The sequence below is a fragment of the Mus caroli genome, unplaced genomic scaffold (assembly GCF_978045245.1).
Source record: "Mus caroli unplaced genomic scaffold, Mus_caroli_1 scaffold_1, whole genome shotgun sequence".
In the NCBI taxonomy this organism is placed as follows: domain Eukaryota; kingdom Metazoa; phylum Chordata; class Mammalia; order Rodentia; family Muridae; genus Mus; species Mus caroli.
In genome coordinates, this window is record NW_028227256.1 from 71,466,927 (window position 1) to 71,480,213 (window position 13,287).

At 50.2% G+C, this 13,287-nt stretch overlaps 1 protein-coding gene across 3 annotated transcripts in view; it reads left to right on the forward strand.

Moving 5' to 3' along the window:
* Pnkd (PNKD metallo-beta-lactamase domain containing) overlaps positions 1 to 13,287 on the forward strand; it is a 72,735-nt gene that overhangs the window by 57,124 nt on the left and 2,324 nt on the right. For 2 of the 3 annotated variants that reach the window (XM_029474495.2, XM_021158245.3), the window contains 6 exons: positions 9,212 to 9,327; positions 9,466 to 9,578; positions 10,811 to 10,869; positions 11,354 to 11,446; positions 11,760 to 11,923; positions 12,552 to 12,638. In XM_029474495.2, the coding sequence (XP_029330355.1) occupies positions 9,212 to 9,327; positions 9,466 to 9,578; positions 10,811 to 10,869; positions 11,354 to 11,446; positions 11,760 to 11,923; positions 12,552 to 12,638 (632 nt within the window). Of the gene's footprint in view, positions 1 to 4,352; positions 4,510 to 9,211; positions 9,328 to 9,465; positions 9,579 to 10,810; positions 10,870 to 11,353; positions 11,447 to 11,759; positions 11,924 to 12,551; positions 12,639 to 13,287 lie in introns of those variants that run through there. The other variant, XM_021158253.3, reaches the window with a different exon arrangement.

Sequence of the window (13,287 nt, forward strand, 5' to 3'; positions counted from 1 at the left end):
AGCTGTCTTCAGACACTCCAGAAGAGGGCGCCAGATCTCGTTACAGATGATTGTGAGCCACCATGTGGTTGCTGGGATTTGAACTCTGGACCTTTGGAAGAGCAGTCGGGTGCTCTTACCCACTGAGCCATCTCACCAGCCCCAGATGTCAAAATCTTAATGAACAACCAACCCTAGTAGCTTGTTCTGATATACTGCTGTGAGTGCTGTGCTTGTCCTAGATCCCAGCTTGCTGGGCCGTGCCTGGGGAGCCCATGCAGAGCATGGCTGTCACCCTATTAATCACATGGGTTTGTAGAAGAAGAATTGAACAAAACAGGGAACAGGCTGCGGCGTAAGTTCCTCCTTTGTGCACTGAGCATTAAAAGACCAGAGGCTGCGTATCTGGTAATGACTGAAGAAACCAGGGGCCCTGGGCTGGGTGCAGCTCAGTGACAGGCTGCTTGCCTTTCATGCATCGGGCCTGGATTCCTTCCTAAGGCCTTTCCATAGAGCCTGCATCCCAGTCATGTTGGCTGTGGGACACAGCTTCTGCAGTGACTCTTCACAGTGTCCCCTCCACTCACTGCCCCTACATTCTCCTCTCCCTCTGGCTCCTAAGGCATCCGTGGAATCACTGGCCTGCCCACACTCCACTTCTAGAATCATTAATTTCAAAAATCCTTATACCAGATGTCCATCCTGACAACCCAGGGCTCTCTACAGTTGAGTGCAAAACATTTGCCAATGTCCTGAAGAAGACATAGAGCAGTCACCAGATCCCAAGGTCCCCGAGGCCAGATCCTGGGCCACAGACCCAGCTCTGTGTAATCACTCTGACCTATTGTTTTCCTCCAAAAAGGCCCGCAGAGGAATTGGGGTATCCTGTCATCGCTCAGGCCACTCATCCAGTCCAACCCCTGACTTGGGGCTTGGGGAGGATTTTAGTGGTTGAGTGGGTTGTGGGTCAGGGTTCTAGGGAAATATCTCTACCCACTATCGCCCGGCCTGTGACCTGACGGAGCTCCGCCCACCCCCACACCTCCAGGCTCCGCTTCCTGCCTGTTAGACGAGGATGTGATGCTTGCTGGGACTCAGATGATCCACAGGAGCCTTGGGCTCACGGAGCTTGCTCTCAGGCTTAGGCAAGAAAAGCTTGGTATTGGAAATTGTTAAAGACAAGGCGGTGAGCTCCAGGGAGGAGCCAAAACCCTGACCCTGGGGACCTCTTGTCTATCCAGCGTTCCTTCCATTTTCTCACTCTCTCCTGCCCCTCTCTCCCTTGCCTCCCTCTCTGAGGCTCTGGATGCAGCCAGCCTACACGGCAAGCAACTTTAGGATCTTATGTCCCGTGACACAGCCCCCACCCATGCCATTGGATCTGGGTGACCTGCTTGGCAGAACACCCTGCTCGTCCGGGTCTGTGGAGGTAGTAGGGCAAGAGGAGGGTGCAAAGGTGGAGAGGACTTGAGTTGGGCAAGCCACCGCCATTAGGTTTGCTGGGCTGCCAGCCCTGGCCTTGCCTGGGATCCAGTCTTGCCAGGCACTGTGCCAGCCTTTCGTGAATGCCACTTGCTGTGCCGTGCCAGTGTAGGCGTCCCTAGGGGTGGAGGGAAACACCAGAGTCAGAGGGAGCCACACAAGGGGCAAGTGGAGCCTGCCGGACCATGCAATCCATAGGCACTGGGTCTGGGGAGCTGGGGTTGCTGTGTGTCCCAGATGAAGCAGAGGGAAGTTGTCTGATGACATCATCAGTGGGCACCTCCTAGGAGATAAGAGTGGCCTACGTCTGAATGGTAGTTAGGTCTTCAGTAAAAAGAGAAGCCTAGGGGCAAAAAAAAGGGGGGGGGAGGGGCCAGAGGAGAAGAAGGTTTGAGACAGGGTCTCAGTAGCCTAAGCTAAGCTGCCCTCAAATTTCTGATCTTCCTGATTCCATTAGTATTATAGCCATGTACAACTACACTTGGCTGATTGGAAAGCCAGAGATTTGAACTCAAGGCTTCGTGAATGTCAGCCAAGCAGTCTACCAACTGAGCTATGTTTCCAGACCTGTTTTTATTTTTTATTTTTAACCCTTTTTCCGTGGGGGAGGGGGCACATGAGTTCCAAGCACACATATGCTCAGAGGACAGCTTGCAGGAGTCAGTTCTCTCCTTCCACTGTGTGAATCCCAGAAATGGAAGCAAGGACATATGACTTAGCTGCAGTCATCTCAAAAGCCTGCGTGCACATAAACGCACACGTGCACATGTGTGCACACACGAACACCACAGAGGCTATAGTACTCTGGTGGAGGTCAAAGGACAACTTTTTTTGTTTTTTGGGTTTTTTTGGTTTTTTTTTTTTGAGACAGGGTTTCTCTGTGTAGCCCTGGCTGTCCTAGAACTCACTCTGTAGACCAGGTTGGCCTCAAACTCAGAAATCCACCTGCCTCTGCCTCCCAAGTGCTGGGATTAAAGGCGTGCGCCACCACTGCCCAGCAAAGGACAACTTTTGGAAGTCAGTTTTCACTTCCCGTTTTGTCTTAGTTAGGGTTTCTGTTGCTGAGACTGAGATGAAACACCGTGATCAAGTACCTTGGGGAGGTTTATTTGGCTTACGCTTCCACAGCACTGTTCATCACTGAAGGAAGTCAGAGCAGGAACTCAAACAAGGCAGGAACTGGGAGGCAGGAGCTGATGCAGAGGCCGTGGAGAGGTGCTGCTTACTGTCTGTGCTCTGCTCCTCAACTCAAGACATAGAGCATTGCAGATGGGCAGAAGGTCCACAGCCCCACCACCACCCCAGGGCTGAGCGGTACCGCTGGCTAGGATGGTGAGCATCTTCAACATCTTATCCTTTACCACGTGTCTGCATCCTGAATGGGAGCTGGAGTGGTTTCTGCGTGCATTGGCATTTCAATAAATGTCAGGGTGTTTTCTTGGCAACTTGTCTTTCAGCATATTTGGAATCTGTGCGTGTTATCTCCTGGTTCTGATCATTTGTTTTGCTGGCTGTGTAGTTTCCCACAGTCTGGGTATGACTTGGCTTATTTTTATATTTTGCTGTTGATGGACATGTAAGGGGTTTCCACCATTTCACTCTGGGGAGCACAGGGTTTTCAGTGGGAAGGGAGGAGACTGTCAGAGGGTCAGGTCAGGGAGCAAGAGTCTATTGGGAACACTGGAGGCCACAGGAGGCTCTGAGCAGGAGCAAGACTCAACCAGAGGTGGTTGAGCTTTGGCCCTGTCTGGAGTTTGGACTGGAAGACAAAATTAGGTAAAGGAGGCTCTTGCAAGACTCAGGGATGAGCCCCGTGGACCGCCCGCTGTATGAGCTCACTCAGAGCAGCAGAAGGCAGAACTGAGAAAGATCCGCATTTGAAAGAGAGCGGGTTAGCTGGGCGGTGGTGGCATACTCCTTTAATCCCAGCACTTGGGAGGCAGAGGCAGGCGGATTTCTGAGTTCCAGGCCAGCCTGGTCTACAAAGTAAGTTCCAGGACAGCCAGGGCTATACAGAGAAACCCTGTCTCGCAAAACCAAAAAAAAAAAAAAAAAAAAAAGAAAAAAGAAAGAGAGCGGGCTAAAGAGGAGGGGGAGTCCATAAACCCTGTGACTGTGACACTCTGAAGACAAATGGTACCCAAGATGAGTCGCACTCAGCGTCAGACCCATATAAAGTCATATTGTGGTGGCAGTGGGAGTGTGGGGCTGCCAGGCCTGACTGGGGAGTGTCCCTGCACAGCTAGGACCTTGGGCCCACCCCCAGCCCAGGCCCCTGTTCCTGCCCTTTGCCCCCTGCTCCTCCCCTCAGGTCTCCTGGCAAAATTCTTAGAGTATGGCACATTCCTTCCTGCCCAGGCCTTGGCTCTATACCATCCAGAATACCTCACTACAGGCTCCATCTCTCAGTTCCCAACCGCAGTCTCAGTCAGGAGACTGCGAGAACAGGTCTTGGTTCTTCTGCATGCAGTCAGGGCCCCTTCCCTTCCAGCGGCTCAGAACTGGCTCCAGTTAGCTGGGAGTTAATGATTCATCTGCTCTCCAGTTTAATGCATTCGAGTTCCCCTGGTTTTGCCACAACACAATAATGGGAGCCTTTGGCTTTCTTCTGTGCTATCCCCACGGTGTCCAGCAAGCACAGCAAATATTTTCCAAATTAAACGAGCCCGAGAGACTGGCCCCTTGTCTACAGCATACATATTAGCATTGGATGAGGAAGGCAGGGACATGTCTCAGCTCCTCACAGATGCAGGCCATCTTGGTCTGGCTGCCCTGTCGGCATCTGACAGAGTTTGGATAGGAAGTGGTGATTTCAAAACCCCTTCTACCATCCGGTCCTGACTGGGCACTTTCCATGTGTTCTCTTACTTCGTGCAGTCTGATCTTTACGTGGTCCCAGCAGGGCATCACGGTTAAGGGTGAGGAACCTTATCTGTTAGGCCAAGGACATGGAGCAGTAGAAGCCACGCTGTTGTAGGAGCCATGACTGCTGTGCTTTCTATGAGAGGACGGGGAGAGATGACAGACTGATGCTCTATAGAGGATGGGGTAATTGTATTCATTGTTTAACTTTTCAGTTTGAAATAATCTAAGATATGTCAAAACACAAAAATGTTCCTTGTACACCTAGCCCAGCCTCTGGGATGTTAATGTTTCATGATTACAGCACAGTTCTCAAAAGCAACAAATTCGTATCAATAAGAGACTGTTACCACCGTCAGACCGTATTCAAATGACACCAGCTGTCTCTCTGGTCCTGATTCTGATCAAGGACCCTGCACTGTTCATTTCCTCAGCTGGCCAGGTGTCTTACAGCCGTCCCTCCATCTGGGTTTGCCTGAGGTTTTTCTCATGAATAAATTATGGTTGTGTATTTTGGGCATAGAGGCCACAGAAGGGAAGTTGTACCTTCCTCCATGGTCAAATATCTATTGTTACAGCTGAGATTAGCATTTGTTTTCTGCTCTGCTGTGCTGGGGCTGGAATATGCATTTGCAAGCTGGGCAAGAAGAGCCTTGCTGCGGCCTCCCGCCTATCATCGTTATCTTCATTAGTTTCAGGTGAAGTTAGCCAAGGTGCCCCGATGACTAATTAGTGTCTTGTAAAGCAGACAGTTTGAGACTATGTAAATCTCTCTCCAATTGTGCCTGCTGACTTGCCCCTTGTCCAGGTGTTAGGCTGTGCTCCTGTGCATTAAAATTGGAACTAGTGTTTGTGTGTTACATGAAAGCAAGCTGAGAGAAAGAGAGCGAAGTCAGGGAAGGCTCCTGGAGAAGAGCAGAGCTGGGACAGAATCTAGAGCAGCAGAGGGAAGAACATCCCAGGTAGGAGACCTGTCCAGGAGAAGGTGTGTAGTTAGGATAGCTCGGACTCCGTGCTCTCACTAGTGCTCCAGTGCTCTCACTGATGCTCCAGTGGCTCTCACTAGTGCTCCAGATAATCCACCTTCACCCCACTGCCCTCTTATCCAGGCAGTGCACCACCTTGAACTCAGAAACAATGGCTTGACACTAGGCTGCTGACACAGGTCCATTTGAGTTCAGCCCTCTAGTTCGGCCCTCTAGGAAAGGTTAGGCAGTGGTGGTGCACGCCTTTAATCCCAGCACTTGGAAGGCAGAGACAGGCGGATCTCTTGAGTTGGAGGCCAGCCTGGTCTACAAAGTGAGTTCCAGGACAGCCAGGGCTACACAGAGAAACCCTGTCTAGAAAAAAAGAAAACAACAAGTGTAGGAAAGGAGAAGTGTTTGCTGAGTGAGCTTCTCTCAGGACGGGCCACACCCTTCCCCAGTCACCCCTACAGGAGAATAGATGCCTGGAGGGTGGTCTGTCTCACCACTGCCAGCAGCTGTGTACACCTGGGGCTCCGAGGCAAGGGGTGCAAGAAAGGAACTTTGACTTCTGCAGGGTATAGATGGCTCTCATCTCCCACTGCCTCCTCCCTGTAGTCCATCCCCTCTAAGAGGATTGCAGATGATCAAAGGCAGGAGCACTTCTGGAACTTTCTGGATTAGATTTGCAATCCTAATATGTCTTTAAGTTTATGTGTCTCTTCTCTCCTTCATGTTTCAAATTAGTTCCTTCCCCTTTTTTTATATTTGCATTTTCAGGTATAATGTTTATGCTTGTTGATTTTAAAAAAGGAAAGGAAAAAAATGTTGGTTGAGGGCAACGTGAGTTGGGGTGGGTGGGTGTTAGTTCTGACCCACAGGATTCTTTCAGAATTTTCCAAGCTAAGTTTCTCTCCCTTTCTCCTTTCTTCTCCAAATTCCTAGCATATTTACCACAAATGATAAAATCCACTCAAGCAAAGGAGGCACAGAGGAGGCCCTAGTTAGGGTGTGGGACCTTGGACTCCAACCCCAGCACACAAAGAGGGCTACGCTGATGTTTTCACCCCCGACAACCACTTTCGATGACCATGGGTCCTTTTCCTGTAGAAATATCTAAATATGCAATGGCTGCTCTTCCAGAGGTCCTGAGTTAATTCCCAGCAACCATGTGGTGGCTCACAACCATCTGTAACAGGATCTCTGTGCCCTCTTCTGGGGTGCATGAAGACTTCATACTCAGATACATACATACATACATACATATATACATACATACATATATACATACATACATACATAAATGTTTTTTAAAAAGTGGCTGTAAAATGCAGAAGGCAAAGCTTCTCTTGGCATGCAGAGTTGCCAGGGCTGCGGAGAGGCATAGAGCAGAAGTTGGCTGGGGGGAGGGTAGGGTTTGGGGGACTTTTGGGATAGCATTGGAAATGTAAATGAGGAAAATACCTAATAAAAATAAATTTAAAAAAAAAAACATGAGGGGCTGGTGAGATGGCTCAGTGGGTAAGAGCACCCGACTGCTCTTCTGAAGGTCAGGAGTTCAAATCTCAGCAACCACATGGTGGCTCACAACCATCCGTAACAAGATCTGACTCCCTCTTCTGGAGTGTCTGAAGACAGCTACAGTGTACTTACATATAATAAATAAATAAATCTTTAAAAAAAAATGATGCCTCATTAAAAAAAAAAAAAAAGTTGGCTAGGCTGCAGCTGAACTGTCACTGCCAAACTCTCGGGAGCCTACTTGGTTTGTCCAAACTTTGCAAATAAAACATCTAGTATTAACCCTGCCTCGAAAAACCAAAAAAAAAAAAAAAAATCTAGTATTTCTCTAAGGGGCTAGGGAGAGTCTGAGAGTCTGCCCATCTTTATGCACACTGTGAGAGATTTAGGGTCCACATTCCATGCCCTCTCAGGTTCCCAAGTTTAGGATGCCTTTAGTTTTCTGACTGGTTCTGACAAGCACCCAGTGCCCACTTACACTGTGCCTGCCTCAGCCTCAGTTTCCTGCACAGCAAGGGCCCAAGCCATCTCCTTCCCATCCTGACAGGCCTAGATACATAATTTATCCTGCCCAGTGTAATGCAAAATCCAGGTGCAAGGTGTGGCGGTACAGACCCCAGCTTTTGAGAGGGGATGGCAGGAAGATCATGAATTCAAGGTCATTTTTGGCAACTTACCAAGTTTGAGGATAGCCTGGGCTACACAAGGACCTGTCTCAAGCAAACAATAACACCTAAATAAATAGATAACTAAATTAACTAGTTAAAATAAGTCACTTATTCAAACAACAGGAAAAAAAAAACTATTAGTCAGGGTACAAATGTAATAAGACCAGCTTGGTTGTGCACGCTTACAGTGTAGCACTGAGACAGAGGCAAGAGGATCTTAAGTTTGAGGACACCGTGAGCCATACAGCCAGATTCTGGGGAAAGAGGGGGAGGGGAGAAACAATAAAATCCGAAGTGTTTCCATTCTTCCATCTCTTTCCATGTGTGTTTTCAATTTTCTATTTAATGTCATTCTAAATAAAGAAAAGTAAGCCAAGCATGGTGACAGGGACGCTGTGATCCCAGCACTTGGGAGGCAGATGTGGGAGGACCACGGCCAGCTAGTTAGTGCACAGCTACATAGTGAGGGTCTACAAATGGAGTTAGGCTACATAATAAGGCTGGGACTCAAAGGGAGAAAGAAAGGAAGAGAGGGAGGGAGGGAGGGAGGGAGGGAAGGAAGGGAGGAAGGAAGGAAGGAAGGAGAGAGAAAAGAAAACTAAATCACTAGGCAGTGGTGGGACACGCCTTTAATCCCAGAACTTGGGAGGCAGAGGCAGGTGGATTTTTGAGTTCAAGGCCAGCCTGGTCCACAGAGTGAGTTCCGGGACAGCCAGGGCTACACAGAGAAACTCTTGTCTCAAAAAAACCAAAAAACCAAAAAAAAAGAAAAAAAAAAAGGACCCGTTTGTTTTTGTATTGCGCAATGCCGGTGTTGCTTGTTTGCGGTCCTGAGCATTGAACCCAGTAGTTGAACATGCTAGGGAAGTACTCTATCATTCTACCATTAAGCTATATCTCCAGCCCTTATTTATTTATTTTATTCTATTTATTTATTTATTTAAATTTGAGACAGGGATCCACCTTCAGGATATAAATTTATTATATGACAAGATCTGTCTCATAAAACATGTTAAAGATTACAAAAGTCAGGTCATTAAGATGAAGTCAAGTCATTAAGATGACGTTGGCGTGTTGAGCCCGAGGGGCCCTTCTGACCTGGGCCCTTGGTGGCCTCACAGGTCTCACGTTTTGTTTGGAGAACTCTGGCATCCTGGTCCACTTTCCTGAACTACATATAACTGGGATGGCAGTGGGGCAAGGGTCAGGCCCTCCAGCCTCACTGCTGGCTGTTCCTCTATCTGCTAAGTAGCTACAGAATTCTCTATTTGTGAGCAAACCTGCTGTCTGCCATCTTTGGGCCTCAGACTTGCTTCCTCTACCCTAGTGGCTTCCAAAGATGGTCTCTGGACCAGCAGCAGCAGCATCTGAAGTGGTTAAAAGTGTAATTTTCAGGGTTGAGATGTAGCCTGTTTGGTAGTGTTTGCTTAGTGAGCCTGAAGCCATGTATCCCACCCCTGGCACCATAGAAAGCAGGCGTGGAAACCGACACCTGTAATCTCAGCACTTGAGAGGTAGAGAGGCTCGAGGGCCGGAGTACATGATCACCCTTGACTATCTAGTGAGTGTGAGGTTAGCCTGGGGTATGTGAGACTAAGTAAAGAGCAAAACAAAACATGTCGATGTCGAAGTGCTTGCCTAAGGGTGTCCGTGGACACAGAGATCCTAGAGATGTGAGGCCTACAGACATGGAAGAGGATTGACCTGACCCCAGACCCTCTCTCTGCCCTGCAGGTATAGCTTGTACACCCGAACCTGGCTTGGATACCTCTTTTACCGACAGCAGCTTCGGAGGGCTCGGAATCGCTATCCCAAAGGCCACTCCAAAACTCAGCCCCGCCTCTTCAATGGTAATCTCTGTCTGCCCCTGGCCAGCACCCCACCTTGCTCCCTACGCTCACCCCCACCCCCGCGCCTACTTCCCTTCTCCCCCTGACCCCTTCAGTGGGCTTCCATCCCGCCCCAGCCTCTCTGTCTGCCTCTCCCAGGAGTGAAGGTGCTTCCCATCCCTGTCCTCTCGGACAACTACAGCTACCTCATCATCGACACCCAGGCTGGGCTGGCAGTGGCTGTGGACCCTTCAGACCCGAGGGCTGTGCAGGTGAGGGGACAGGGAGCAGGGGCGCTGGGGGTCACTGCAGGGGACTGCCAGCTTTTGCTTCCAGTCTGGGGTTGGTCCTGGTTCCCCTGACTATGGGCTATGTTGCATCTGGGTGAGCATCCATCTCTCATACAGAAACACCACACCCCTTAGAGCATGGGGGACGAGTGGGTGTCCTAGGCCTGCAGATGAGAGTAGAGCAGAGCAGAGGGTGGGTGGCTTCTAGGACTTGGTGGCAGTTCCAGTCTGCATTTTACCCTCTTTTTTACCCTGGTGTACATTCTTTTTTTAAAAATATTTATTTATTTAATATTCGTGAGTACATTGTTGCTGTATTCAGACACACCAGAAGAGGGCACCGGATCTCATTACAGATGGTTGTGAACCACCATGCTGGGAATTGAACTCAGGACCTCTGAAAGAGCAATCAGTGCTCTTAACCACTGAGCCATCTCTCCAGCCCCTCTTTTTTCATTCTTATTTGTATATTTACTTATTTTGGGGGAGGGGTATTTGTCCTCTCTTCTGTTCTTCCCCCCCCCCCCATCCCTGCCCTAGACATAGTCTTAGGGAGTAGCCTTAGCTGGTCTAGAACTTGCTATGTTGATCAGGCCCCTTCCTCCCCAGTGCTGGGATTCAAGGCATGTAGCACCGTGCCTAGTATAACATTTTTTCCCATTATACATATGGGCATGGTGTGTGTATGTATGGTGTGTGTGCTGTGGCATGCACGGGGAGGTCAGAGGTCACCTTATGGTTATCTCTTTCCACTATTATGAGGATTCTGCTGATTGCTGATGGGATTTACCCGCTGAGCCACCTCACCAGCTTTCTTTCCTCTCTGACCTCTGTCAGTACCTGGGCTTCTTCACTTTTCCCTTCATGTTCATAACACGCCCCGCCCCCCCGCCCCCCGCCCTGTGTACGCATGTGTGTGTGTGTGTGTGTGTGTGTGTGTTATATGATAGTAGGACTAGAACCTAGGCTATTTGTCAATGTGAGTGAATCTGTGTCAACTCCTGATGTCCCCCCCTTCCCTGCCCCATCCTGCCCCATCCTCATTTGCTGGATCTCTGCTCTTCCAAGTCTCCTTTGCCAGCTTCTCATTCCCTAGCCCATCTCCTGCCTTGACCCCGTCTCTCCAGCTATCTTTCCCACACAGCCCTAACAAGACTTAGAGCATCTCTCCCTCTGTATACTACCTCCACCATCAGTGTCTCTTCTCTCCCCAGGCTTCCATTGAAAAGGAAAGAGTTAACTTGGTTGCCATTCTCTGCACCCACAAGCACTGGTAAGGGGCTGGGAATGGTGCAGCTACAGTTAACAGCAGTTTTCCTTCACAGGTTGGGCTCAGAGGGAACAACCTGGGAGATATCAGGATGTTTGGGACCTACCTTCTTCATAAAGTCACTTGGGCACCAGCAGAGGTAGAGAGACAGGCTGAGTCACCTATGGCCCTTAGCAGTTTGAAGGCTCAGCAATGGGCAGGCATTATTGTGCTCCATTCACAGGCAGGTAGTAGGTACCGACAGAATGAGCACCTAGTTAGTTAGTGGGTGGCTCAGCGTACAGAGGTGGGTGTGGACAGATCCACTTGGGGGAATCTGAGGATGACAACTGGAGCTCAGAGTCCAAAAGGGTCATGGGAGCATAGCAAGTTGAGGGGTGGCGTAAAAAGGGAAAAGGCTTGAGCCAGGGGTTACTTTAGGGAAGGAGGGAGTCCAGGTACAGTTGCCCTTTGAAGTGCCCCTGTCCTCATCTCTGCCATCCCACAGGGACCACAGTGGAGGGAACCGTGACCTCAGCCGGCGGCACAGGGACTGTCGAGTGTATGGGAGCCCTCAGGATGGTATCCCCTACCTCACCCAGTAAGTCCCCCACCCAAACATAGATGGACATCACCTGCCTCCTGCCTTCATCCCTCCAGGGTGTCAGCTGCTGGATCTCTGGTGACACCGTGCCTAGCCATTAGACAGCTAAGTAGAACCCCCGTAAAAATAAGAAGACTGCATGAGCCAGCTATGGTCAGAAGAGAAAGGCTGTGATCTCAGCCCCTGGGCACCCGTGCCTTCTCCCTGTTGTAGAAGTCCCCCTCCTATAAGACACCCAGCCTGGCATGGTGCCAGAGACCAACATGACAGAAGCTTGAATGCCTCTCTTCTCTGTTGTTTTGTGCCCTAGCCCCCTGTGTCATCAAGATGTGGTCAGCGTGGGACGACTTCAGATTCGAGCCCTAGCCACCCCTGGCCACACTCAAGGCCATCTGGTCTACCTGCTGGATGGGGAGCCCTACAAGGGTCCTTCCTGCCTCTTCTCAGGGGACCTGCTCTTCCTCTCTGGCTGTGGTGAGTTTCTGCAAAAGAGAGGGGAACAGGGACAAGAGGGAGAGACAAAGGCCAGAGTGGCCACCATTCCATGTCACATTTGGAACTGTTGTTTTCCATCATTCAATGGCTCAGTAGCAGGCCTCTCTGCTCGTGTTGCCTGACTGTTCTCCAGATTCTCAGAGGGGAAGGACCTAAGGAGAGGGCACTTTAGGCAAAGACCCGATGGGACACGAATTTCCACTGGGTGGGACCTGTTTCCCTAAGACAGTGACTGGGAAGAAGAGAGCATGGGCAGTGGAGGATTCCTAAGTGAGAAGAAAGTAACCGTGGGTGGATTCCCAGAGAGCAGCCAAGGCTAAGGCTGTCTTGGAGAAAAGAGCATGTCTGCCCACCAAGTCTGGACCACAGGAGCTCAGCCTGGAGACGGCAGCCTTGCCCTGCACTCGGGCACTGTGTGTGTCTGTGTGTGTCTGTGTGTGTGTGTCGGGGGTGGGGTGGGGAAGGGGGATCACATCAGCTCTGCCAGAGGGCCGAGCTCCCATGAAGAGGGAGTGAGAAAGCTGCCCAATCTGGTTCTTAACCCTGCCTTTGTGTACCTTATACCATACTGTGTCCTCCTTGATGATCCCACTTGATCCCAATGTAGGACGGACCTTCGAAGGCACAGCGGAGACCATGCTGAGCTCACTGGACACTGTGTTAGACCTGGGGGATGACACCCTGCTGTGGCCTGGTGAGGTGCCCCTCCTCCTCCTCCCAGGCCCTTGTTTTGCCTGGCACCTGAACCCTCCCAGTCCCTCACTTTCCTAGAGACTGGCAAGCTCAGCTCATGGCCCAAAGGTCACGCAGCCGATCCACGGGGCTGTGGAGGGGGAGCAGACACTTACCTTTCTCCTGGGACGTTAGACTGGCTCTGTGACGTCCATGCCTCACACACCACTGTCCCGTTCCCCAGACAGACCTTGGCCGCTTGTGACCCCTGAGGACCCAGAGTCCTGGAGAGATCTCTAATTGTTCAGATAACTATGGTCAGCTCCCCAAACAGAAAGTAGCATTTGCTTATCAGAGAAGACTGTAAATCTGGTCCACATGTACTGATTGGCCTGAATTTGATACAGAATATGCACACACCCCATATCTCCCCCAAATCCTCCCCTAACCATCCAACTTCTTTTTTTTTCCTTTCTTTTAATTTTTTTTCTGACGTGTTATTGTCTTCTCCGTTTGCTAAATGACAAAACTGTGGCTTAGGCGGGTGCCAGGTCATAAATGAAGTATGCTGGGCAGAGTTAAGAAGCTAACCATGGCCTCACAGCTCCAAAGCTAGTGATTTTCCCCATGAGCCCTAACCACTGTCCAAACTGCCTCTGCCTCCCCCTCTC